At 44.6% G+C, this 27309-nt stretch overlaps 1 protein-coding gene across 2 annotated transcripts in view; it reads right to left on the bottom strand.

Annotated features, from left to right (window-relative positions):
• Positions 1-27309, bottom strand: part of ENTREP2 (endosomal transmembrane epsin interactor 2) — a 404596-nt gene that overhangs the window by 214657 nt on the left and 162630 nt on the right. For both annotated transcript variants that reach the window (XM_057725225.1, XM_057725224.1), the window contains exon 2: positions 14107-14163. In XM_057725225.1, the coding sequence (XP_057581208.1) occupies positions 14107-14163 (57 nt within the window). The remainder of the gene's footprint in view (positions 1-14106; positions 14164-27309) is intronic.

A 27309-nucleotide genomic window follows, 5' to 3' on the forward strand; every position in this document is an offset into this window, starting at 1 on the left:
GAGTCACTGTGCCCCCCAGACCACCCTGCTTAAACCACTTGGACCAGGAGACACACGGTCCTCTGGCTCCAACAGCCAACTCTTTCCAGACCATAAGCATCGGATGATTAGGCCAGTGCTGGGGCAAAGCAAACGTCCAGGAGCCCATTACTGAAGTACCAGGAGGAAGGGCTCCAAGAAGCTGCTCCAGGGACCGTAGGGCTACGAGCGGCAGTCACCATCTCCTGATGCCAGCAGTGCTCCCGCACAGGCTGGGGACAACTTAAAAGCAAGAGAGCAGTGCCGTCCCTTTCTCTCCAAAGCTTCTACGGTTGGAATGACTCCTGGACTCCTGTACCTCATACTTTCCTTGCTTATTGAATTGTGTTTATGTTGTTCCACTGGCTGGCAAGGACCCCACTCTCCAATCCACCTGCCCAAACTTCACCCATTCGACACCTGGGCTGAATCCCATCCTCACTGTAAGATGTCTGTATCAGTTTTTCCCCACTCAGCCCTAGTGGAAGTAGCAGGATACAAGGAAAAGAGCAGGCCCTTTGAAGGCAAACAGACCTGGATTTCTCTGTTCCAGCTTCTGCGAGGACTACCCCTGTGACCATGGCTAATCACAGATTGCTGTGGAAGGGATGGCTTGTTCTTCACTTGAAACAGTGAGCACCTGTTCTGCAGGGCTGCCGCAGCCCGATGCACCAAAAGGACTGGGAGGTGCCACCTTCCTTTCCTCTTTCTAAACAAAATTCATACATGATTATTTCTTGATTTACTAAGTTCTAACTTGCAACTATTCCCTATTTTACTAATAGTTTAATATATTTTTGCTATTGCTATTTTTCCAACTCCTATCATTTCCTCATCCAGAATCTAAATGTCCTGAAGGCAAGACCATTTACCTTATGCTTCTTTGTGTAACCCCTCACACAGTTCCCGTGCCTTTCACAATGTATTTTAGTGCAACCACAGGCTCTAAGCCTCATTGCTTGACAGTTCTCAGACTTACTGTGTGCTGACAGTGTCCTTTACGTGACCAGGCAGACGCAATAAGCAACTGGTTACAAGTCGGAATCAGCCCAATGTTACACGTGTAAAGGTCACCTACTGAAGGGCACAAGGAAACACGTAACCAAGCTTCAACATCCGGGCAAATCCTGCTCTTCTGGAAACATTTTTAAACTGTGCTGGTGCCCACTGCTGGGCTACTAAGTGGTTTATCATAATCACGACAGTGACCATTGTCTGAGGGTCCAGCTACCTACAACTCCCCTCACAGCACATTAACCAATGGACGAGGGTTACAAGTAAACCACCGGAGTCATAGGTAGAGATACACAGAGAAAAAGTCTAGGACTCCATCCAAGGCAGGCACGGGGACACATGCCAATGGAGGCCTGCACTCCACGAGGCCCTGACCTCCCAAAGACGGCCGTCTCCTCAGCGCCCTTCCAACAGACCTCGCTGCTCACTGATCTCTGCCCTCGTGGGAGAGAGTAACATTCCCCAGACTGGAAGCAATTCACTCTTTCTGAGAAGATTCTCAACACTCATTCAGAGGTAACAACCAGGGAAAAGCCTATTACAATTGTTTTCAGGTGCAATTCAAAATGATGCGTTTAATTCATCATGCTTTCAAGAACACAACTATCTTATTAGGTATCTCTGTCTACCTTGTTTGTAATCTTCCTATCCAAGGTCATTGTCTCTTGCAAAAAGTAAATGTTACTACATTTTCAATTAAGAATGTGTCCGATGCATTTCTCCAAAGACATACAGATGGCCAACAGGCACATGAAAAGATGCTCAATATCGCTAATTATTAGAGAAAGGCAAATCAAAACTACAATGAGGTATCACCTCACATTGGTCAGAATGACCATCATTAAAAAGTCTACAAATAACAAATGCTGGAGAGGGTGTGGAGAAAAGGGAACCCTCCTACACTGTTGGTGGGAATGTAAATTGGTGCAGCCACTGTGGAAAAAATTATGGAGGTTTCTTAAAAAACTAAAAATAGAGCTGCCATATGATCCAGCAATCCCACTCCTGGGCATATATCTAGGCAAAACAATAATTCAAATAGATACATGCACCCCAATGTTCATAGCAGCACTATTTACAATAGTCAAGACATGGAAACAACCTAAATGTCCACTGACAGATGAATAAAGATGTGGTACGTACTATATATACAATGGAATACTACTCAGCCATAAAAAAGAAGGAAATAATGCCATGCAGCAACATGGATGGACCTAGAGATTATCATACTAAGTGAAGTCAGAGAAAGACAAATATATGATACCACTTTATGTGGAATCTAAAAGATGATACAAATGAACTTATCTATGAAACAGAAACAGACTAACAGACATAGAGAACAGACTTGTGGTTGCCAAGGGGAAGGGAGTGGGGAAGCGTTGGATTGGGAGTTTGGGATTAGCAGATGCAAACTATTATATATAGAGTAGATAAACAACAAGGTCCCACTGGGAACTTTATTCACAGGGAACTATATTCAATATCCTGTAATAAACCATAATGGAAAAGAAAAGAAAAAAAGAATGTGTTTGATGGATCAAAATAAAGGAATTTATACTGAGAATTGAGTTAAGCAAACATCAACAAATGTTATATGTTTTAATAAAAATGAGTATTTTTTCAATGACCATTTCTAATTTCACTTGGGCCTGAGTGGTTTCATTATGCTATAGTTTAGTCCATTTCAGTCTCAGTTTTCTGGTTAGACTTATCTTCCCCTGATTAAATTTACTACTATTAGTAAATTTAAAGACAAGCGTATTAGTCTATTTTCATAACCAAGACAGGGGGCTTCAGATACTTCAGCTGCTTTATTAGAAGAGTAAAATATTGCCTAATAAATAAGGGTACACCCTACTCCCTTCTTATCCTCAGCATTAATGAATGAAGGCTTCATCTTTAATATGATCAAGCAAAATATGTTCTTTTGAATGTATTCAAGAGGTCATGATCCTGACTGTGAGAAACCCCAAAGTGGATTTATAAGGAATCTTCTGAATAAATAATGACTACAAATACAGTTACATTAAACATATTAACCTTTAACTCACCTAAATTTTTAAATAGAGCATTAAAGTTATATCTGTGCTCAATGGGCTTGAAAGAAAGCCTCTAGGCTTTCTATAACTCATATTAAAGGTTAAAGTGATTCATGCATTTTTTTCTACAGAATATAGCCAAACATACAAATCTGTAGTGAGACCAGGACTGAATTTCTGATGTGCACCATAGGAAACATTTTTTGCTTGTACAAAAATGCAAAAATACTTTAAAAAAGAAGTTAATATATGCAGCGTATGATTTTAAGCTTCCTTACATTGGAAAATGATCGCCATAGCAATGAAGAGAGAGAAAAACCCTCATCTAAGCTGACATTCATTCATCATTCACTTCCAATTCCTTGGCATTTGCATGTTTCATTAAATACTGCAGTTGAGAAAAACAAAAAAACAGAATCCAAGCCAAATGGAAAGGCAATCAAAGCTATTTTTCTTTTTCATCAGTTGTCTGCAGGTTTCCAACAAAACACATATTATTGTTAGAATCAGTGATTCACCCCCGGGTATAAATACATAGGGCTGGTTTCTCTAAACTTGGACTCATTGTCAGAGCCCTGTTACTAGCACTCCTGGTTTGGCTCCAGTGAATTAGGTTCCAATGGACAGGAGATGTTCTGGCCAGTGCCCAGCAGAGTGGGGAGCTCAGTATGGCTCCTGGTGCCACACGCAGGACTCACCAGGGCTAGGAGTCTCCCTGCAGCTAAAGAGCTGCCCAAATGCCTGCTGGAATAAATGCAAACTTAGGGAAGCCCCCATTTGGAGAAAAGAAAATATGAAAGGAAAAAAAAAAGTCCTCTATTTGGCAGCTTCTAATGAAAAGGAAACCATGAAACAATGAATCAGACATGAGAGCGTTTTACTTGGTCTCATTGTGAGCTCAGCGAGTCTCTGTCTGAGGGGTTAACAAGGAAGCTGGATGACGCTTCATTCAGTAAAGAAGGTTTGTTGTTGAATTTAAAGGACTCGAGGAAGGTGGCCCTTTAAATGAGTGAAGAGGATGGAGCCCACAGGCCAGGCGGCCTAAGCTGGTGTTGTCCGCCGCGGACCCCCACCACAGTCCTGGGCCTTGTCCATCCTCCGGGTGAAAGGAGGGATGACAACAGAAGTGCCTCTGGCATCTGGAGAACCAGGGCAAGAACACTTGGAAAGGGCCCGGCACACGTGTTCTACGTCCCCGTGTGTCAGTATGGAAGCCAAACAGAGATGATGCAATGGACCTAGAGTGATGGTTTTCCATGTGCCTCGGGGGTTCAGGCAGGATGGAGAAACTCCAGAGGCTCAGAAACACATTGCCTGGGTGGCAGCTGAGCACTGCCACCGACCAGGTTGGGTTTGACTACCCTGGTGGCACTCACATCATAGAGCGGCACTAGCAGAGCGTCTGGACCACAGAGGGTGATGCATGAGCGTCAGCAGTCACCACTGGGATCATCATCAGCATCATCCTCATCACCATCTGCCCAGGACAAGCACAGCCTGAGGCACTGCTGACCTTCACATGGACACTGAAGGCGGAGAGAGGGAGGGAAGGCAGCTTCACCTCGGGGGATGAGCTCGGGTGCGCCTTCCTGAGCTGCACATCTCCCCAGCAGCCTGCACAGACCCTGCCCATGCTCCTGGAGCTCCCCTTTCATAGATCCCGAAGATGGCCTCGGCCTTGGGGGGCAGGCCTAGCCGCGTGGGAGGAGTAGGAACTGCTGCCCCCAAACAAGAAAACATGAGACATCCAGCGACCAGTCACCAACTACTTCCGCTCATCCACCTGGTCCTTGTTTTGTAAATACAAAAGGGATACCAAGGATACCTGACATCCGAGGAACACAAACATGAATAAGGACCCAGAGGAGTCAAGACCAAGGGGGAGAAACTGAGAACACGGGAGGGAGGAAAACTGATGAACGAAATTCTAATTAATATCAGGATGAAATGGCACCTGTAGAGCACGTGCTTCCTAAACTGCGAACACAGTGCTGTGAAAAAGCAGCAATTAGAGTACAGCAGAGCGTTCTTCGGAAACAACACGGCTGTGGTCAAAATGAAAAATTCAGCAGGCGGGTCAAGCAGTAGCATGGATATGGCTGAGGCCCAAATTAGTCATCTAGAAAGTAAAACAAGAAATATCCCAGCAAGTAGAGAAAAGGAGAAGGGAAAGCATTAGAAAATGTTAAGAATTCTATGGCATCAGTTTCTCTACCTGCAGCAGGTAGAATATCCTTCTACCTACTCCATGTAGCATAAACTCAAGAAGGCTGAGAGATAACAGAAGAGATACAATCAATAATTAATTAAAGAAATTTCCCCGGAAAACTTCTCTTGAAATAGCCAATAGACAAACAATTAATTCTAGTACAACACTTCACTACGGTGTGTTGTAACCAGATATAAAATCAACACACAATTATCTTTCCAGAAATTATAACAGAAAACATATTCCCACCTCTCAACATTAGAGATGGAATTTTTCTGGAAATTAATCTACATAACCAACGTGACCACAATTAAAATCAAATCATTAACAGCATAGAACTCTACAAACCGATTCTAAATTTTACTGAAGAGAAAATGCACAGGGCTTCCCTGGTGGCGCAGTGGTCCCCTACCAATTCAGGGAACACGGGTTCAATCCCTGGTCTGGGAAGATCCCACATGCCGCAGAGCAACTAAAGCCTGTGTGCCACAACAACTGAGCCTGTGCTTTAGAGCCTGTGAGCCCACGTGCCACAACTACTGAAGCCCGCACACCTAGAGCCCATGCTCAGCAACAAGAGAAGCCACCACAATGAGAAGTTAGTGCACTGCAATGAAGAGAAGCCCCCACTCTCCACAACTAGAGAAAGCTCGTGTACAGCAACAAAGATCCAACACAGCCAATAAATAAATAAATAAATGTTTAAAAATGCACAGAAGTAGCCAAGAAAATTAAGAAAAAATCAAAGAACAATTTATTATAAAGCTAATTAAAACATTGTAGTATCGGCTTAGAAATGGACCATCAGATTCATGAAACAGAGATTAATAAACACATCCATGTCCACAGCAGTGGGGAGGGGACATTTCAAATGTGAGGAGAAATACTCAACATTCAAAAAAATGGTGCTGGAGTCTTAGCTGGCTATCCATTTGGAAAAGAAAAAAATTAGAGCCTTACTTCATACTATAGATAAAAATAAGTTTGGGACCAATTACCTAAACATAAAAAGAAAGTTCATAAATGTTTTAGAAATAGACAGGAAAATAATTTCAGAATTGTGGGAGCAAGAGAGATCTTTTAAAATAAGAAAAAAACCCAGAAGCTCCATAAGAAAAAAAGCCAACAGATTTTGCAAATTATAAAGCTAAGAATTCTGTATTTTTTTTAAAAAAGGCACTTCAACAAAAATTAAAAGACAAAGACAAACAACAGACTGGGATAAAATATTAGTCACCTAAAATGGGAAATAATTACTGCATTAAGAAATCCCATAAATCAATGAAAAACAGTCTTACAGGAAAACAGACAAAGGATATAAACAAGCATATCACAAAAGAAATTCAAATGGGCAATGAAATCTTGCTATTTGTTTCCTTTCTCTCTCATCATTGTCTGATTTTTCCTTTAATTTCTGCCTTCTTTTGGATGAACTGGGCATTTTTTATGACTCCATTTTATTTCCTTTGTTGGCCTATCAGCCAAGTCTTTTTAAGATGCCTTTGAGGACTGGGGCGGGGAGGGTGGGGGGGGGCTTGGGGGGGGGGCGTCAAGGAAGGGAGGGAAGATGGGGATATGTGTATAAAAACGGATGATTGAACCTGGTGTACCCCCCCAAAAAATAAATAAATTAAAAAAAAAAAAAAAAAGTAAAGAGAAAAATTTACAATTAAAAAAAAAAAATTTTTTTTAAATGTTGATGGTTATGTTAGGGTTTATAGTAGACATGTTCACCTTATCACAGCTCACCACACAGAGCTTAAGAGCCTTACATGTGTACTTCTAACCTCTTGCCTTTACACCATTTTTCCTATATATATGTTACAAATTCCATAATAGCTTGATGTATTTCTCTTTGTATTTCCTGTTCTTTGTGCACACTGAGCTCATAGTTTTTACCCTATTTTGGAAAAAAAATAATTTCAATATTATTTCCTCAAATAGTTTTTTCCTGTCCATCCCTACTCTTTTAGGTACTCATTCCACACATATGAGGCTTCTTGAAATTTCCCCACACAGCTCACTAATGATCTTTCCATTTTTTACAGAATTCTTTTCTCTGTGTCCCACATTTTGGATAACTTCTAGTGCAGTGCCTTCTGAGTTCACTAATCCTTTCTTATCTCTGATCCACTCTGCGGTTAATCTTGTCTGATGAATTTCTTCTCTCATTGTAGTTAGCTAGAAGTTCAGCTGGTCTTTTTTACACCTTCCTCTCTCTACTTTTTAACATGTGTAATAGTTATAATAACTGTTTTAATGTCCTTGTCAGCTATTTCTAACATTCAGGTCAGTTCTGCATCAGTTTCAATTTATTTTTCTTGTCATAGCAGGTTGTATTTTCCTGTTTCTGTGTATGCCTAGTAATCTGTGCATGCTCTCTTGTTGGGTGGATATTTCTGTACTCCTATGAACATTCTTGAACTTCGCTCTGGGACATGTATAAATTACTTGGAAATGGTTTGATTCTTCTGGATCTAGCTCTCAAGGTATGTAAAGTAGGGCTGCAGTGGCATTTAGCCTGCAGCTTACTATTCCCCACAATGGAGGCAAGATTCTGCTGAGTATTCTACCTGCTGTTCCAATGAGTCATGAGGCTTTCCAACCTGGGTGGTGGGAAAGCCCTGTTTTTGTGCCTGGCGCTGCACCCTCTAGTCTCAGTGGTTCTTTCCTGGCCTCACACCAAGAGCTGATCAGTATCAGCTGAATACTGGTAAGGGATCATTTGTGGGTCTCCAAGACTTTGTAAGCCTCTCCTCTCGGGCACCTGTCCTGAAAGCTCTAGCCACCCTGAAGTCCCAGCCCCTCAGCTTGTTCTCCTTAACTGAGAGAGTGGCCAGGCTCCGCCCAGACTCCCCCTACCTGTGCTCCTGCCTGAGGACCCTTCTCACAGCTGGAGGCTGGCACTCTTAGAGCTCAGCAAGGATGGTGGGGGATCAAGGTAAAAGAAATACACTGTGGAATCGGGCCAGAGTTACTGAAATGGGCCCACCAGGCAGAGATTTTGGCACTCGATGTTTTAGCTGGAGGAATTAGGAAGAACTCTCGCCATCTGTTTGTTTGGCTGAAATATGAACCCCAAGGTAGGCTGCACTAAGTGAAATTGAAATGCCAGACCTTCCAGGTATATCCCGGAGGCAGGGACTTAGAGGGTGGGGGAGACTGGAATGACAGAGTGCACTCCATGTAAGACCTGCTTGCCCGTCCTGGAGGATCCAGAGAACACAGCTTCCACCATGGCGATGAGAACACATCTGTGAGGGGAGCCCCAGCACCCCTGAAGAGCTCTAGGGGACTCCCCTCTGTAGGTCAAAAACTGCAGTAGATATGCCTGTGCTGCCATCAAACTAGGGTCCCCAAATGCATGAGGATTCTGGGATCCCAGGGTGGCAGGGCCGAGTGGTGGCCCTTCATCACCAAAGACCAGGTGAGTGTGGTTAGGGTGATGGGCCGTGGGGCCAGAGCAGGGGTCTGAAGGGTGTGACTCACAGAGATGTTTGGTGTTGGCTCCTAGAGGTTCTGCCCCTCAGACTGAACCCTAACCGATATACATTCCTATTGGGGTTGATAAAATTTAGCAGTAAAAGTAAACCACTATCTGAGTAAACCAAAAAGCCAGACACCTCAATCTCTATAACATAAAATGCAAGCAGTACTAAACACATCACTCATTCCTACAGATTAGTACTTTCCAAAATATGTTTACTTTGCTTTTAAAACACTGTACTAAATAAGGTAGAATTTGTTACTTATAAAAATGAATTCTAAAAATGTTTTCAACCCAATGGTTATTAGTCTCTTAATAGTATTAGTTATTACAAATAATCTAGTGGCCAGGTCAGTACATACAACCCACTCAAGTTTTTTTTTTTTTTTTTTTAAGTACGCAGTAGTCCCCACTTATCTACAGGGAATACATTCCAAGACCCCCAGTGGATGCCTGAAGCAGTAGATAGTACCCTATGTGTATCAGTATATACCTGTGATAAATCTTGATTCATAAATTATGCATAGTAAGAGATTAACAATAATTAATAATAGAATAATTGTAACCATATACTGTAATAAAATGTATGTGAATGTGGTCTCTCTCAAGTATCTTGCACAAATTTAACACCTTTTCCAACTTAACTAAGCACTAATCATTCACGGTGGCCATACCTTTTGTGGACTGTGGTGCGCCAGCAAAACTAGCACACATTTCCTTTTCCTTCTTCACAATTTCACGGAAAGAAGATCTGTTCTTACCATAGATCGTGGCAAACTCAGCATATAATTCTTTGCTTTCCTCATTAAGTTTAGCACTTTCACAGCTTCTCTCTGGCATATCCAAATTGCCGGCATCACTACTCTTGACCTTTTGGGCCTTTGTTAAGTAAAACAAGGGTCACTCGAACACAGCACCGAGATACTGTGACAGTCGCTCTGATAACTGAGATGACTATGGAGTGACTAACGGGTGGAATCCGCTGGACCAAGTGATGATTCACATCCCGGGGGACAGAGCAGGATGGCACGGGGTTTCATCGCGGGACTTAGAACAGCACGAAATTGAAAACTTATGAATTGTTTATTTCTGGAATTTTCCATTTAGTATCTTCAGACTGCATTTGAGGGTGGGTAACTGAAACCATGTAAAGCAGGACTGTGGATACTACCTGTGATCATGTGTGAGACCATTTCCAGTATTGCCATATGTATAAGCAATCAGAAGACATGTCACTGAATCGTTCAAAAAATGAGCTAATCAGAGCTGTATAATCTGAATCTTAATTGTATCTAGCATAATGTAGAATCTTTTATAGTTTGATGTAAGGAAGACAATTATCTCAATCATAGGAGACACAGTACGTAGCAAAAAAATGAATGTAAAATAAAGGAATGTGAACATACATAGTATCTACAGGCGTAGCGCCCATGAGGTTTCAGCATTTGGAAAGGCTCTTAGAAAATATGACGTAGAAAAGTCACAGCATCTCCTTCCTCCTCCTCCTGCCGCTGCATCTCAGGCACCAGCTGGAAAGGGAGGCTCCCCCCCCACCCCCAACCCCCATCCCCTTTCCCAACAGAAGCCACTCCCCACCCCTGCAGCACATCAGTTGCTCTGGCCCGAAGCTTACACCCCCTCCTCACCTCACTCCGTCTGTCTGACAGGCTCAGAGTGAAGCACGGAAAGGAGGCCTGGCACGGCTGTGATGGGCCCACACTCATCAGCCCATCGGAGGAGAGGTATCACCAACCAACCGCGGGCGGCCCCGCACCAGCGAGGCCCACGCACTCCTGGCCTCCCCAAGCCAGCCTGCGGGGGTTCTCCCAACACGTCAAGGGGCAGACACCTCCCTTCAGAGAGGGGAACTGGCTTTGGTGGTCATTTGTGAGGGGGGCGTCGTGTGCCCCAGAAATGAACCCCAACTCACAGTGGCCTCTTCAGTTTTATGCCTCCAGGAAGATGGAAACATATCATTAGAGTACAGGATAAAATTGGAGCTTGGGATAAAACATTTATTAGAGAAACACAAGTCAAAACTACAATGATATTATCATCACCTCACGCCTTTTGGCTATTGTCAAAAAGGCAAGAAAATAACAAGCACTGGTGAGGATGTGGAGAATAGGGAACCCTCCTGCACTGTTGGTGGGAATGTAAGTTGGTGCAGCCACTATGGAAAACAGAATGGAGTTTCCTCAAAAAATTAGAAATAGAGCTACCATATGATCCTTCAGTCTCACTCCTAGGTATACAGCCGAAGAAAAAGAAAACACTAATTTGAAAAGATACATGCAGCCCAGTGTTCACTGCAGCACTATTTATAATAGCTAGGACATGAAAACAACGTTAAGTGTCCATCAACAGATGAATGGATAAAGAAGATGTGGTACACATATACAATGGGATACTATTCAGCCATAAAAAAGATAAAATCTTGCCAATTGCGACAACATGGATAAACCTTGAGGGTTTTATGCTAAGTGAAATAAGTCAGATGGAGAAAGACAAATACTGTATGATTTCACTCGTATGTAGAATCTAAAAAACAAAAAACCAAAATAAATGGACAAACCAAAGCAAACAAAAACAAACACGTAGATACAGAGAACAGAATAGTGGTTACCAGAGGGGAAAGGGCTGGGTGGGGGGCAAAAAGGAGGGTAAAAGGGATTGTCTGTATGGTGACGGATGGAAAATAGATTTTTGGTGATGGGCACAGTGCTTGTATACAGAAGTAGAAATATAAAGTTGTACACGTGAAACTTATATGATGTTATAAACCAATGTCACCTTAATAAAAATATTAAAAAAAAGAATTATTTAAATCAAGACTTCAAGTCACTCCAGCTGTGAGACCCTAGGCAAGGTACTTACCTCTCTAAGTCTTCCTTTTCTTCTGCAAAATGGGGATAAAAACAGTACCTTGCTCACAGGGATGCTGTATGGATAAGGCAGGGGGATTCCATGCAGGGCTTAGCATGTAGGAAACACCCAGCACATGGTTCCTGTTAACAGTAGTTTGAGAGTGGGCCCTGCACATGGTGGGGCATGATGAGGGGCTTGGACGCAGACGCTTGGAGAAGGAGAGCTCCCAGCAGCCTGGGGGGAAGGAGGGATTCCAGGAAGCAGCGAGGAGTGAGCCGTAATGAGTGGAAGGGCAGGGCAGAGGCCAGAGGGGTCTGGGAGGATGTGTTAGTTGGGGGCCATATGCAGGAAGCCCTGATGGTCCAGGTGTTGGGGTGAGGCTGGGCAGGGAGGAAGGCTGAGGCCATGTTGATGCTCACAGTTCAGAGAGTGAGTTTTTTGCTAACAAACCAACAGATTGCATCGTCCTGTTCAACAGAGACAGAAGACGGTTCTTGCAGCAGAGACAACCAGCTCTCCACCAAGACCCCGCCCCCCCCAACATGATGTGGGCCGCCTCTGGGAGGGACCCATCCAGGGAGGGACCACCTTTTCCAGATTCCTTCCCAACCAGGTGCCCTTTGGGCCCCGTGATAAGCCCTCCCCGCTGGTGTGATGTGCAAGCATGAGTGTCCCTTTCAGGCCAAGGAAGTCAAGAAGCGCGTGTTTCTCCTCCATCCTCTCCTCCATGACTGAAATGCAGGGGACCTCACTGGCCTGGTGAGTGTAGGGCCCCCAGGGGAAGCAAGCAGGGTCTCTGAATCACGGGTAGTGGGAGCAGCCACTTCCTGGAAGGCCTGCCTGGATGGGAGCAGGAGGCAGATGTGGGTGGAGGGAAGACACTGAAAGTCTGAGGTCTGTGACAGCAGCTGGTGTCACCCTAAGTGACGACCCCTTACCTCCCTGAGTCGGCGAAACAGCCAGTCAAGCTGGGGGAGCCCTTCCTCCTTGGTCTATCTGGAGGAGAGCAGCTGGGCCCAAATGGAGCTGGGGAGTGGGCACCGGGAAAGCTCGGCTGTAGAGGCTCCTGCTGGGGCCACCCTCCTCAGGTGAGGCCCCAAGACCCACGGCTGCCCCCTCCCCCAGGACACACCTGAGCCACCTGCACAAGGAGTTCTGACCCCTTGGCAGCCACAAGTATGTGCATCCTTCACAGTAAGATGCCCAGGCCCCTGCGAAGCTCTGTCCTGGGGCAGGGCTGGGGTGGATGTGTGGGTAGCCGGGGGATGGGCGCCCTTCCTCCCATCCCACACACGCACCCAAAGGAGGGCGGCCTTCCTCTGCTCAGGGGGCCAGGCTGAGGGCTTACTCTGTCTGCATGGTGGGGGCAGGTGAGGAGGGAGGGGCAGGCTGCCCCCGGGTCTCTGAAGGGGACCCACAGAACAGCCAAACATCAGACCCCATGGCCCGGTGTCTGCCACCACCTCCCCCTGCACAGAAGAGTCAGTATCTCCATACACAAGCTGCGATCGACTTTAAAATAATCTAGCAAGGGGCCTGCATGAAACAGGACTGGACAATGTTGATACTGCTGGGGATGGATGCTAATCTCTCTACTTTGGTGCATATTTGAAAATTTCAGTATAAAAAATTTTAAGGAAATTTCTCCGTATTTTGTAGAAGAGGAGGCCCCCTGCATTAAACCACCCTTCCTTCCCGATGCCTTTTCAGGATGTCATGGTTCCTCTCAGAAGGAGGAGGTGTTTACAACAGACAAGATTTGTGGGTTTTTTTCTATTTCCATTAATATTTAGTACATGTCATTATCTCCAAGTCTAATCACTTAAAGAAGAGATTTTAAATAATTGATTACTACAAAAGAGGAAAAAAGCCATGCCGTCTTTTTCATGATCCATCAAAACCCAGAAAACCTCTCCGCGTAGTCCTGACATGGACACATAAATATATTAATGAGCACGCCGAGAAGAACACACGTACAAATCAATAGACATAAATTCGCTCCGGGTACTTTTCAGAAGGAAAAACCATCATCCTCTTTCCACCAGCCCCTCACCTCACTGGCACCCTCCTCCCCAGCACGAGGCCAGCCCTGTGAGAGAGGACTCCAGGGACACCCCTGTCTTCCCTCTTCCATTTAAAGAAACATCAATGCAGATGAATAACAGTACCTCACAGAGTTTCACAGTCTCCAGAACACACAGAAAGCGCACATTTCTGGAATTCGGATGAGCTACATCCTGTCGTGTGATCACCCATCAGCGTGTGTACATGCACGACCGTGTTCACCCGTCTAGAGAAAACGCTTGCCTCTGCACGTACGAAAACGCCTTGTTGGTGGCATGTCCTCCACAAGGGCACAACACAGACACACCGGAAGAGGATGGTCCGTGAGCACCTACAGAGGGGCCGGCGGGATGCCCACGGTCAAGACTAACGTGGCTTGGAAGCACTCACACCTCTGAGGGACTTACCACCAGGGACAGGGGCCTCTTCCAGGAGACGACGCCGATGAGTCCTGACAGCAGCACCTGGAACAGAGGGAGCAGGAGGTGAGGAGCCTCTCAGGACTTTTCTAGAGCACAGCACAGCATGCAGGCGGAAGCGGGTCCGGGTCGCGGGTCCGCCCCTCCCGACAGTCGTGCCTGCAGCCACCACCAGGGGCCACAGTGACCAGCTCGCAGGGACACCGAGAGTAGACGCACTTTCTGAAGGGGCCTCCCCCAGCCCTATCCCCTCAGGTCCTGAGAGACACTTGCCGTGTGATCTAACATCACAGCGAGCACTGGACACACTATTTTGGGGAAGGCGGTGCCGTCCCACCCGCAGGTCAGCCGCCACCCACCTTTTCTGTGCGGGCTCCGGGCACAGCGGCCCTGCAGGCTCCCTCTGTCCTCCCATACCTGGGCACCCCCAGCCCCAACAGGGGCCTCCCCTTCACTCCCACCCCACGGAGGAGGCTCCCTCACTTTCCACACTGGCTCTGAGCTGCCTGCCCCGGCCCAGGCCAGCCCCACCCATCCCCTGCCCCCCACCCCTTGTGCCCCTTCCTCCCCCCACCCCTGCCCCAGCCTGCCAAGCGTGTCCTGCCAGGACCTCCCCAGAATCACCCCCTCTGCCCTGGCCCCCCTGTCACCCTGTGTCTTCCGTCTCTCGGGAGAACCACCCTCAGCTTCTGGCCCACCTTCTCCCAGGCTGCCCACCCCCCCCAAGCCCACATAAGACCCATGTTCACTAATCCCCACATTCCCTGTCTCCTTGTGTCCACGCAGGGCCACAGGACCACGGAGACACAGCCGCTCCTCGCCCCCACTGCCCACCGCAACCTGCCTTCAGAGGGGTTGCTGGATGCAACAGACAAGGACAGTCAGCACCTTGACTTTCCACAGTGGGATTGGTCCAGGCAGTAGGGGACCAGGCTGGAGGGTCCAAGCTGCATTTCCCCTGGGATTCCAAAAGGACTGATCCCAGACCCGCAGGAGAACATGCAACTGAATGGACCCACAAGGTCCTGTTGGTGACAGAGCCCAGTTCACCCTCCGGCACCTCTGCACCGTGCAGGACCAAGTCTTACACCCAGCAGCCTTCACGCACCCAGTATCAGGACCAATGCTTTCCCGAATCTCCTCTCTCCGTAAGGCCACCCAGCTCCAGCTCCAGACGTCACAGAAACCCCTGGCTGCTGTTCCCCCTCCTCAACCCAGGCCCCTCGCTCTCCGAGGCCAGGTCTCCATCACTTTTCACCACTTGCCTCTAAAGCTACTCACTCCCCTTCTGCACCCAGCACTCCATCTATCAGAACACCCCCTCTGGTGCCAAATTCTTCCTCCTTGATGGACACACGACTTCCCCCAAGTCGTTTTCCGTTGAATTAAGCTGCCATTTCTCCTAAGGTATGAGAGACTGCCAGCACTCTTACCATCACCTCATTCTCGACAGTGCACATCCTGACCTACATCTTTTCTCCATCTCCAAACCTTCTTCTGGCAAATCCAAAGCTTCTGCCAACCCTGTGGTTAACATCTGAGCTGCTGACACGTTCAGGGGCTGCAGTCGTGAGGTTCGGTCCACTCTTCCTCTCGACATTGCCGCACCCTCTCTGTCTGCATTTACCTGCCTGCATGGGAGCGCTCACTCACCTCTGCCCCTCCACTGGAGCCGCGCTGGACGCCTCCACCAGGTGAATGTCACCTCCCTGGCCAGGCAGCCAGACCCACACAAATCTGGTCCCTGACTTCCCACCAGCACTGACCCTCCACTTGTGTCCTGGCCACCGTGGGCACCAAAACCACTCATTTCTCAAACAGAACCCCTGGGGGCTGTCTCCCCTCCATGCCGTGCACTCCCCTCCTGTCACCCTCACTCTCCAGTCTCCCTGACAGCCCCACATCTTTCTCTTCCCTCCGACGATGGCCAAGTTCTGGGGGCCCAGCTCTGATCCCGCCACCCCGCTGGGATGGGACTTCCAGAGTGTCCTCTGTCTGCCCTTCACACCAACACCAGCCGTGCCCAGACTGAGCCCGGAGGGAGGATGAGACTCTTCAGACTCACTCCCAGAAGACGTCCACTTATGCTCTGCCTTCTCCTTCCCATTTCTACCAGATGAAATTTCACCCATCCTTCCAGACACGGCCCAATGCCTCCTCAGCCAGAAAGGGCCTAGGAATTTGAGCAAACATGTGCCCCACTGAACCCCCAAACCACCCCAGACCTCTCAAGGCCTCTCTGATACACGCAGACAGAACTCCTTCACCTTCTAAGCTGAAGCTGCTAAAACTATCAGATCTCTACAATGACCAGGCTGCTTACAACAGGGATTTTATTGGACCTCCGAAGAGCGGGCTTTCTAAATACAAAGGAAGTTAACAGCACTTATCTTAGGCCAAAGTAAAAATTCTTGACATTTCCCACCTACATCATGAAGTTATCATTCCACAAGTCCCCTCAAATAATTTTACTTCCAACAAACATGGACAATTTGCTTCTTGAAGGTAATTTACATTTCTGAATATCATTAATAATGTAATTGGAAATGAATCGAAGTCCCCCATGTGAAGGCAGAGAATAAAACCATCAAACACGGTGAGGCACTTGGATTCTGAGTGTATGATGTGCTAGCCTGTGACCCTCCCCGGGGACAGAGTCTTGAAATGATGTTGCCCTGGCAACACCTTGACTGCAGCCTTGTGGGACCCTGGCCAGTTGACCCTGCTAAGCCACGTCCTGACTCCTGACCCAAGAAATTTGTGAAATGGTAAACGGGTGTTGTATTAAGCTGCAAAGTTTGTGGTAATTTGCTCTGCAGAAATAGAAAATGAATTGTCATGGACTGAATGTCTGTGTCCCCCTAAATCCATATGGTGAAGCCTAATCCTCAATGTGGTGGTATTTGGAGGCAGGACCTTTAGGAGGTGATTAGGGTTAGATTAGGTTGTGAAGGTGGGACCCCTTGATGGGACAGTGGCCTTATAGGAAGAAAAAGAGAAAAAGATCTCTCTCTCCACATACACACACCATGGAAAGGCCACATGATGACACAGAGAAGTGAGCATCTACAAGCCAGGAAGAGGGCCCTCCCCAGAACCTGAGCATGTCAGCATCCTGATCACAGAATTCCAGCCTCTAGAGCTGCAAGAAAATCCATTTCTGTTTAAGCTGACCAGTCTATGATTTTTAAAATTTTTATTTTATATTGGGGTATAGTTGATTTACAATGTTGTGTTAGTTTCAGGTGTACAGCAAGGTGGTTCAGTTATACTTATACATGTACCTATTCTGTTTCAGATTCTTTTCCCATATAGGTTATTACAGAATATTGACTAGAGTTCCCTGCGGTTTACAGTAGGTCCCTGTTGATTATCTATTTCATATATAGTAGCGTCCGTATGTTAATTCTAAACTCTTGATTTATCCCTTCCCCCATCTTTCCCCTTTGGTAACCATAAGTTTGTTGTCAGTATCTGTAAGTCTGTTTCTGTTTTGTAAATAAGTTCACTTGTATCATTTTTTTTAGACTCCACATATAAGTGATATCATATATCTGTCTTTCTCTATCTGACTTACTTCACTCAGTATGACAATTTCCAGGGCCATCCATGTTGCTGCAAATGGCATTATTTCTACAATATTTTGTTACTGCAGCCCGAGCTTACTAATACACTAACACACCCAGAGTGGGATTTTTCTGCCTAAACATCTCCTCTCCTTCCACGTCTGCTACCAAGAGGAAGAGACTTTTCTGCCTTCTGATACAGAAACACCGACACCAGCTCTAACAAGGCGGGGGCACATTAGAGTGGATAGAGGGAGAGTTTCAAAGACCAGATACTGGGCTCCTCCTCCCTGAGGATGCCTGCTTCTATCCCCATGGCAACCAGGGGAGGGGACTGTATCCCTGCTCTAAATAACAGGGTCTTAGCTTGAACTACTGTTTGCTCAATCCCAGTGACAGGCAGAGTGATGTTGCATGTTCTGCCATCTCAGTAATTCTGTAGGCTTACTTTGTACCAATTCTGTGAGGAAAAGGGTCCTGTACCTAGCTGGCCATGAAATTATCACATCTCATGTAACCTCTGTCCTATTTAATTTGCCAGGATTGTTATTCAAAGTCAGCAGTTTACAAAGACATTGAAGAGAGTCAGAGGAGAGGAACAGACAATTCAGTAGCTGTGAAAGAAAAGCCAAGAAGAACAGGAAAGGCATGATGCTGCCCAGGGAGGAGGTGTAACTTTCCCAGCACCTGTGAGTTACTGTAAGGATGCCAACGGGCTCTTTTGTCCACTTCCCCACCCAGCCTACAGAGATGCAAGAGGCAAAATTAGAAACAAGAAAGAACTTCCCACTGTGGAGAGCAATGAGAGGGGATAAGAGGCTGCAGGGAAGTGACAGCATCTTTAGAGCAGAAGGCCTCCTGTTTGATTGGTGCTGCCCCTGGACACGGAGGCCGGGAATCAATCAGCCCTTTAAGAGTTGTCTCTAAGATTGAAAAAGTTCTTTCACTGCCTGAAGTCAGGAATGGTCTTCATATCTTCCAATCTGGTTCAAAGGCAAATGATAATGCAACATTTCAGGTAGTGAAGCAAGTGCTTCCAGAATGCAGACTTGAAAGCCAATGAAATTATTTCATCAAACATATGGCCCGCTGTCCAACAGCTACAGTGGTACCAAGCTACCACTAAAAAGCCAGTGTTCATATGTTTGGAAAAAGACCTGTTGTTGCAATAGGGCACGGATAGTATTCTGAGCTGCCCAGAATGAAAGATGTCTATGGATCCCCACCTTCCAAACCGCAGACCTGTGCTATGTGGGCAAAACTCTTCCTTTGGTCTCATGGAGTGGTTGATTCTCCTACTTTACCCCACTTGCATTTTCTTCTCTTTCTGCCTGGTTTTCTTTGTCTGGGTCTCCCTGGGGCCATATGGCCAGGCTCCATCAGGCACGCAGGCCCTCAAGCCCCTTGTGTCTAATCTCAGCTCCCGTCTGGGAAACACATATTTCTGCAGCCCTCCCATTGCTCCCATGGCTCTGCCTCCTCCCCTCAGAACATTCTGGCTCCCAACCATTCACTTCCTGCCTGTGGTCCCAACTTTCTCTTCACATCAGCACGTCAAACTTGGAACATCCACAAGGAAACCCACTTTCCTTCTCCACGATAGAAAAAGCATTCTACAGCTTTCATTTGCTTTTCATACTGTAGCAAAGTTATAAACCGATGACAAAGTTGCCCAGTAAAAGAAAAAAAAAAAGTAAAATCATATAAATATTATAAATAACTCATGAGTCAAAAGAAAATCAGAGCTGAGATATACACCGCCCGTTCTACTGCCATGTGTGTTTCCTTGATGCAAATTAGCTCATGTACGCGGGGTACCAAATGCATGTGCTCTGGCTCTGCCCTGTATGATGCAGGCTTCTGCCAGCCCTGTTTACTCTGAAATTAGGGTAGTTACTAGACCCGCCACTGGACTGTGTTACTGAGGAGTTAATAAGGTCGCACATGTATTATTATGACACTTTTTAAAATAATCTGATTTTAAAATATTTTAAAATAATTGGCTTCCTCTGTAATCCCGTATGTTTTATTCCAGGCACTTAAACACCTCATTCTGAGAAAGGCTCCAAAGACTTCACTAGATGGCTCTGCCAAAAGTTAGGAACCCTTGATTTAGCAGCCCATTCAGTGCAGATCTTTCAGCGGCAAATTCCCCTTTTTTGTTTATCTGTAAATTTCTTACTTCACCTCCTGTTTGAAAAGTAGTTTTGCTGGATACACCATTCTAGGTGGACAGTTTCGTCTCTCAAGAGCTTGAAGATATTATTTTACTTTCTGGCTTCCACTTTCTTGCCATCAAGAAGTTGGCTGTCCTTAAACTGCTATTGCTTGAGGGGTGATGCTCACTCTTTAAAGACGTTTAAGATTGTCTTCTTGCCCTTAGTGCTCTGAAGGTTTTGCGTGGTATGTCTGTGTGCATTTCTTTTTATTTATCCTCTTTGAGATGTACTGTGCTTCTGAATCTGTAAATTTATATTTTTCATTAGTTCTGGAAATTTTTAGCCAGTATCTCTTCAGATAATGTCTCTTCTATATTCTCTCTGTCAGGGACTCCAATAGCCACACCCTGATCCTTCCTATCCCATCCTCCAAATCCCTTAGTTCTTCTTTCACATTGCCACATCTGTGACACTCAGTATTTCATCTTGAATAATTTCTTCTGGTATATTTTCCAGATGATTAATTTTGCCTGCTAATTAGCAGTTGAACATTTGCATGTGCTTAGAAAAATGCAATGGTCATATTTTAGGTATTTAGAAGATCTACTTTTACCTTTTGCCAAATACAACTGTTTCAGACAGTTTCTTGTTGCACACTCATCTTTAGGATTCTGCCCATAATTACTTAAACGGTCTAATGTACAAGGGGGTAGTGAAAGGAAGGCATCTAAGTCTGTCCTTTGTTCTTTCTGTTGACCCCCACTCATTGCAGTTTGCTGTTATTGATGCCTACTTTTTTTTTTTAGAAGACACACAGAATCTTCACCTCTTCTTTTTTTTTTTTTATTGAATTTTATGTTTTTTGGCTGCATTGGGTCTTCGTTTGCTGTGTGCAGGCTTTCTCTAGTTGTGGTGAGCCAGAGCTACTCTTTGTTGTGGTGCGAGAGCTTCTCATTGCGGTGGCTGCTCTTGTGGCAGAGCATGGGCTCTAGATGTGTGGGCTTCAATAGTTACAGCACAAGGGCTCAGTAGTTGTGGCTCACGGGCTTAGCTGCTCTGTGGCATGTGGAATCTTCCCGCACCAGGGATCAAACCCGTGTCCCCTGCATTGGCAGGTAGATTCTTAACCACTGCACCACCAGTGAAGTCCCTGATGCCTACATTCTTGGAAATCTTTTGTTGTGAATACAGCACTTCATCTTCATCAGTGAGGTTCTATGGACCCAAAATGGAGGAATTTTTCCCAATAGAGTCATACTTCTGCCAGTAACCAGGGAGCACCTAGGATTTGGAAATAGCATGGCCTCCAAGAACCTCATGGCTCAGTGTGGAAACCTAAGGCTGAGCTCTCCCAGCCAACTTTGCTGTGCAGGGGGCATCTGGGCTCAGGGCAACTGTTCACTGCAGCCACGCATTGCTCTAATGGATCCCTCTGCCCCCCACCCCCTGCCCCGGACTCCAGCCACCTGCCCTGCCACTCCATGGGGGTGGGTATGTGTGTATATGAGGTGGGGGGGGGGCAGTTCAGAGACCTGCAGTGCCTCAAGGAGCATGTCCTTTGTCCAAAATGAAGGCACAGGCAGATCGGTGTCTGGTAAGGCCCACTTCTTGATTCATAGACAGTCGTCCTTCCACTGTGTCCACACTGGTGGAAGGGGCGAGGGAGTTCTTGGAGTCTCTCCTATAAGGGAACTAATTCTATTCATGCGGGCTCCACCCTCATGACCTATTCGCCTCCCAAAAGCTCTACTCTAAATACCATGGCACTGGGGACTAGGATTTGACATGTTAATTTTAGGGAGGCACAAACATTCAATCTACAGCATCCAGGATGTCACAGATGATTTTCTTTTCCTTTTTTTTTTCTTTTTTTAAGAACTTTTACTGAGATACAGTTAACATACAATAAACTGCATGTATTTAGAGTGTACAATTTGGTATCCCAATCTCCCAAGACATTCCCCCCCAACCCTCCCCACTTTCCACACTTGATGTCCATATGTTTGTTCTCTACATCTGTGTCTCTATTTCTGCCTTGCAAACCGGTGGAGTTGTACCATTTTTCTATATTCCGCATATATGTGTTAATAGATGATATTTGTTTTTCTCTTTCTGACTCACTTCACTCTGTATGACAGTCTCTAGGTCCATCCATGTCACTACAAATGTCCCAGTTTCACTGCTTTTTACAGCTAATATTCCATTGTATGTATGTACCACATCTTCTTTATCCATTCATCTGTTGATGGACATTTAGGTTGTTTCCATGTCCTGGCTACTGTAAATAGTGCTGAAATGAACACTGGAGTGCATGTGTCTTTTTGAATTATGGTGTTCTCTGGGTATATGCCCAGCAGTCGGATTGCTGAGTCATATGGTAGCTCTATTTTTAGTTTTGCAAGGAACCTCCATACTGTTCTTCATAGTGGCTGTATCAATTTACATTCCCACCAACAGTGCAAAAGGGTTCCCTTTTCTCCACACCCTCTCCAGTATTTACTCTTTGTAGATTTTCTGAGGATGCCCATTCTAACTGGTGTGAGGTGATACCTTATTGTAGTTTTGATTTGCATTTCTCTAATAATTAGTGATATTAAGTAGCTTTTCATGTGCCTCTTGGCCATCCATATGTCTTCTTTGGAGAAATGCCTATTTAGGTCTTCTGCCCATTTTTTGATTGGGTTGTTTGTTTTTTTGATATTGAGCTCCATGAACTGTTTATGTACTTTGGAGATTAATCCTTTGTCTGTTGATTCATTTGCAAATATTTTCTCCCATTCTGAGGGTTGTCTTTTTGTCTTGCTTATAGTTTCCTTTGCTGTGCAGAAGCTTTCAAGTTTCGTTAGGTCCCACTTATTTATTTTTGTTTTTATTTCCATTACTCTAGGGGGTGGATCAAAAAAGATCTCGCTGTTATTTACGTTGAAGAGTGTTCTTCCTGTGTTTTCCTCTAAGAGTTTTATACTGTCTGGCCTTACATTTAGCTCTTGAATCCATTTTGAGTTTATTTTTGTGTATGGTGTTAGGAATTGTTCTAATTTCATCCTTTTACATGTAGCTGTCTAGTTTTCCCAGCACCACTTATTGAAGAAGCTGCCTTTTCTCCATTGTATATTCTTGCCTCCTTTGTCATAGATTAATTGACCATAGTTTATCTCTGGGCTTTCCATCTTGTTCCATTGATCTATATTTCTGTTTTTGTGCCAGTACCATACTGTCTTGATCACTGTAGCCCTGTAGTATAGCCTGAAGTCAGGCAGCCTGATTCCACCAACTCCGTCTTTCCTTCTCAAGATTGTTTTGGCTATTTGGGGTCTTTCGCGTTTCCATACAAATTGTAAAATTTCTTGTTCTAGTTCTGTGAAAAATGCCATTGGTAATTTGATGGGGATTGCATTGAATCTGTAAATTGCTTTGGGTAGTATAGTCATTTTCACAACGTTGATTCTTCCAATCCAAGAACATGGTATGTCCCTCCATCTGCTAATGTCATCTTTGATTTCTTTCATTAGTGTCTTGTAGTTTTCTGAGCACAGGTCTTTTACCTATTTGGCTAGGCACAGATGATTTTCTAATGTATAATATAAATTACAGATATTACTATAATTTTATATTGGTTTATATTAGTTTGATTTTATATTAATTTATGTTAGTAATATAAATTATTAATGTTGTATGCAAAATATAAATTTCTACAATTGATTCCCTCTCAAATCCAAAAACTAAATGTACCTATTAACAGTAAGAAGTCAGGAAAGTGGCCAAACAGCTGCAGGCAAATTCTTCATAAATCTCAAAGTACAGAAATTTCCACACTATTTAATTTTTCTCTGAGCACAGAGGGAGAAGACAAGGAAACTTTCCAAAAATTTTTTTTTCCACAAAGGTCAGCATAACAATTACAGACCTGTAAAATATCAAAAGAGTAGAAGACAGACCAATTTTACTTAAAAACAGAGGGACATAAATTTTAAAATAAAATGGTAGAGAATAGAATTTAACAGTACATTCAGAAGAATAAAGAGGAAGGTAAGGGGCTCATGCCAGGAATGAAAAGATGGTTCAGTAAGAGGAAATGTAGTAATAAAATTAATCATTAATATGACAAAAGTGAAAATATGGTAATTCAGTAGATGTAGAAAAGGCATTTGATAAAATTCAATCTCCATCTTTCACACAAAAAAAGTTCTTCATTTAATTAGACAAGATAAAGATACCTACAATCACCACTTATATTTAAATTCTTCTGAAAATGCTAGTGCAGTGTGCAGACTAGTGAGAGGGTCCCCAAGACCCCCACCCCAGTATACATACGCGTCCTACAGAATCCCCTTCCCCTTGAGGATGGGAGGGACTGTTGAACATGACAGATTTCTGTCCCTCATGGAGATTACACTATGTGACAAGGGTAAAAGGATTCTGCAGCTGTACTTGGGTCCCAAATCAGTTTGCTTCTGAGTTAATCCAAAGGGAGGTGCTCCTGGGCAGGCCTGACCTCATCGAGCAAGCCCTTTGGGTCTTGGCCCGTCCTGAGTCAAAGACATGAAGCATGAGGGAGATCCTGCACTGGCCTTGCAGAGTGCACTGCCTCGTCGTGTCATGGGAGGGCTGCTCCAGCTGTATGCTTGCAAGAAAACCACAAGAACAAGTTCTGCCAACACCCTAGGGAGCTTGGAAATGGTCTTTCCCTGGTCAGGCCTCCAGAGGAGGATGCATTGGGTCCTACCTCGATTTCAGCCTTCAGACCCCAATCAAGGGACCCAGTCCAAATGATCCAGACTCCTGACTCGTGGAAACTATGAGAAAATAAATCTGTGCTATTTTAAGCCTCTGTGCTTGTGGTAATTTGCTCTATAGCAATATAAAACTAATATAAGCATTGAAAAGAGGGGGCAAAATTATTACTACTTGAAAACGATATGCTTATCTAACTAGAAAACCCAAGGGAATTGATCGAAAAGAATAAGAAACCATAGAGGATTCAGTAAACCATCTGGTTAGAAAATTAACATATGAAGAAAGTATATTACTATCAATACTCACATTTATTGAGCACTGACTGTATATCAGACACCTACCAAGGTTTTGTACTTTACTTCTCTGTATCCTGAAAGGCACGTGTGATATTTGTGTCCTACTGCACAGGTGAGAAAATTAAAGCACCAAGAGGTTAAGTGACTCGCCCCCATTACAGTGTCAGGATATAAAGTCATAAACTACAGAAAAAATAGCTTTCCCATAGGCATGCATAAAAAGCCTGGTTAGAAAAGAGGCTCGGGAATTCCCTGGTGGTCCAGTGGTTAGGACTCAGCGCTTCCACTGTCTGGGCCCAGGTTCGATCCCTGGTTGGGGAACTAAGGTCTTACAAGCTGCGTCTGGCCAAAAAAAAAGAAAGAAAAGGAAAAAAAGAAAAGAGGATAAAATTAAAGATTCCATTTGCAACAGCAAGCAAAAAGGCAGAATGTCTTAGAATAGACTAATATGAAGTGAGCAAAAGCAGTACCAAGAAAATCTCAAACATCCGCTGAAAACATACAATACCTCATTATTAGATGGAAAAAGATTCATTTCTTTAAATAGAAGGACTAAGCAATACATAAATCCCATGCAATTCTCATTCACATACTAAAAAGGGTTAAAGAAAATCCATCCACTAAAAAGTGTTGGGACACCTGGTTAGATACTTGGAAAGAAATAAAGCTTATTACCTCACTTTTTATACCAAAATAAATTCCAGAGAAATCAAGAAATAAAACATAAATTAAAGCAAGAACATACTAGAAGAACATGGCAGAATCTTGAAAGAATCTTTTGAAAGGAAGTCAGCCTTTTGAGGCATGACACAGAATCAATGGTCCTAATAGAAAAGATGAGTGAATTAAATGTTTATGCTTTTAAAAAGCATCTGCAAGTGATGAACAGAATCTTGGTTCTCAGTCCCAGGGCCTCCCTGTATGAGAAGTACAAGGCTCTGACGTGTGACTCGGGGGCCTATGGACAAAGTGGGAGGAGTGCCTGTCCCCACCCAGTGTTGGCCTTGGCCATGGGAGGTGAGGTGGCCTCCAACCCAAGGCCTCCTGGGGCATCATGTGTTGCCCTTGGCCCTCTGAGCTCCTGCCTCCTGGCCCAGAGAAGGATACAGCCCAGGTGGCCACAGCCCCATCAGCCTAGACACACGGCACAAACCTAAACCCAACCAGGAGCCTCCACCTAAAAGTGAGGGCCCCGGCTGACCTGCAAACCCAGAGAGAAAATAAAGCAGGCTGTTGCCAACCATTGACTTCTGGGTGCTTCTTTATGTAGCGTGTTTGTGGCAAGAGCCAATGAACATATCTGTGGTTTAAAAAGAACACAAAATCAGAGACCAATTACATGTGGGAATAATATTTATAATATGCACAATAAACAAAGGGGTGATTGTCTCAGTTCACAAAGAGTTCCTATACATTAAGAAAGAGGAACCCCTCAACAGAAAAAAATGTCTAAAGATTCAGAATAGGAAGTTCACATTTTTAAAGAAGAATAAACATCTAAAGGGATGCTTAAACCTTCTCCAATTTTTTAAAAGCAAGCCAAAAGAGAAATATTTTTATCAATCAGACTGTCAATGTGTTTTGGTGGAGTCTTGATAAAAACCCAGTGGCAGCAAGGACAGAAGGAGGAAAAAAGTTCCTCTTGAACATTATTGTATAAATTGATGTAGCCTGCCTTGGGGGCAATTGCATAAATCTCTCAAATTAGAAAATGCACATACTCGTACTCAGTGATGGGAATTTAGCCTATGGATGTGCTACCAGAGGTACACCATGCTATTTATTGCAAAAACCTGTAACCAGTGGGTAATAATAAAGGGCTAGTTAAATAAACTTTGATATTTATCTAGAACGTGAATATACGCATTATGACATTTGAGGTGGATCTGTTTGTGCTGCTGTGGAATGGTCTCAAACATAAAGAACTGACAAGACACAGCCTGGTGTGCAGAGAATGAGTCCCGTTTGTGTAAACAGAAAGGAATGGATGCTGGTGCATAAAGAAACGTTTCTCTGGAAGGAAACACAGGATACTGAATGATGGGAAACTGGACCAGGGAGGCGGCAAAAGGACGCTCGCTTTTAAGTGTGTAACTTTCGGTAATATTAATCTTTAATCCGTGCATGTATTATGTCATGAATATTTTAAACTATGCATACAGTCTGAGCCTGCAATTCCTCTTCTAAGAATTCCAGATATTAATCAAAGTGTTATTTATCATTTTGAAAATGGGGAATGACCTGGGTTTTTGGCAAGAGGGAAACTGCTTATCTTTCAGGTCCTTCCCAATTGCTGCCGTTAAGTCTCGTTATGGAAGAATACTTCGTGCCATTTGGAAAAGTTCACACCACATAAAAGAAAAAGAAGAAGAGGAGAAGCAGGCTACAAAATGGTTGGGAGAGGGGATAATTTCCATTCTATTAAGTAAATAA

Source organism: Hippopotamus amphibius, chromosome 2 (assembly GCF_030028045.1).
Source record: "Hippopotamus amphibius kiboko isolate mHipAmp2 chromosome 2, mHipAmp2.hap2, whole genome shotgun sequence".
In the NCBI taxonomy this organism is placed as follows: Eukaryota; Metazoa; Chordata; class Mammalia; order Artiodactyla; family Hippopotamidae; genus Hippopotamus; species Hippopotamus amphibius.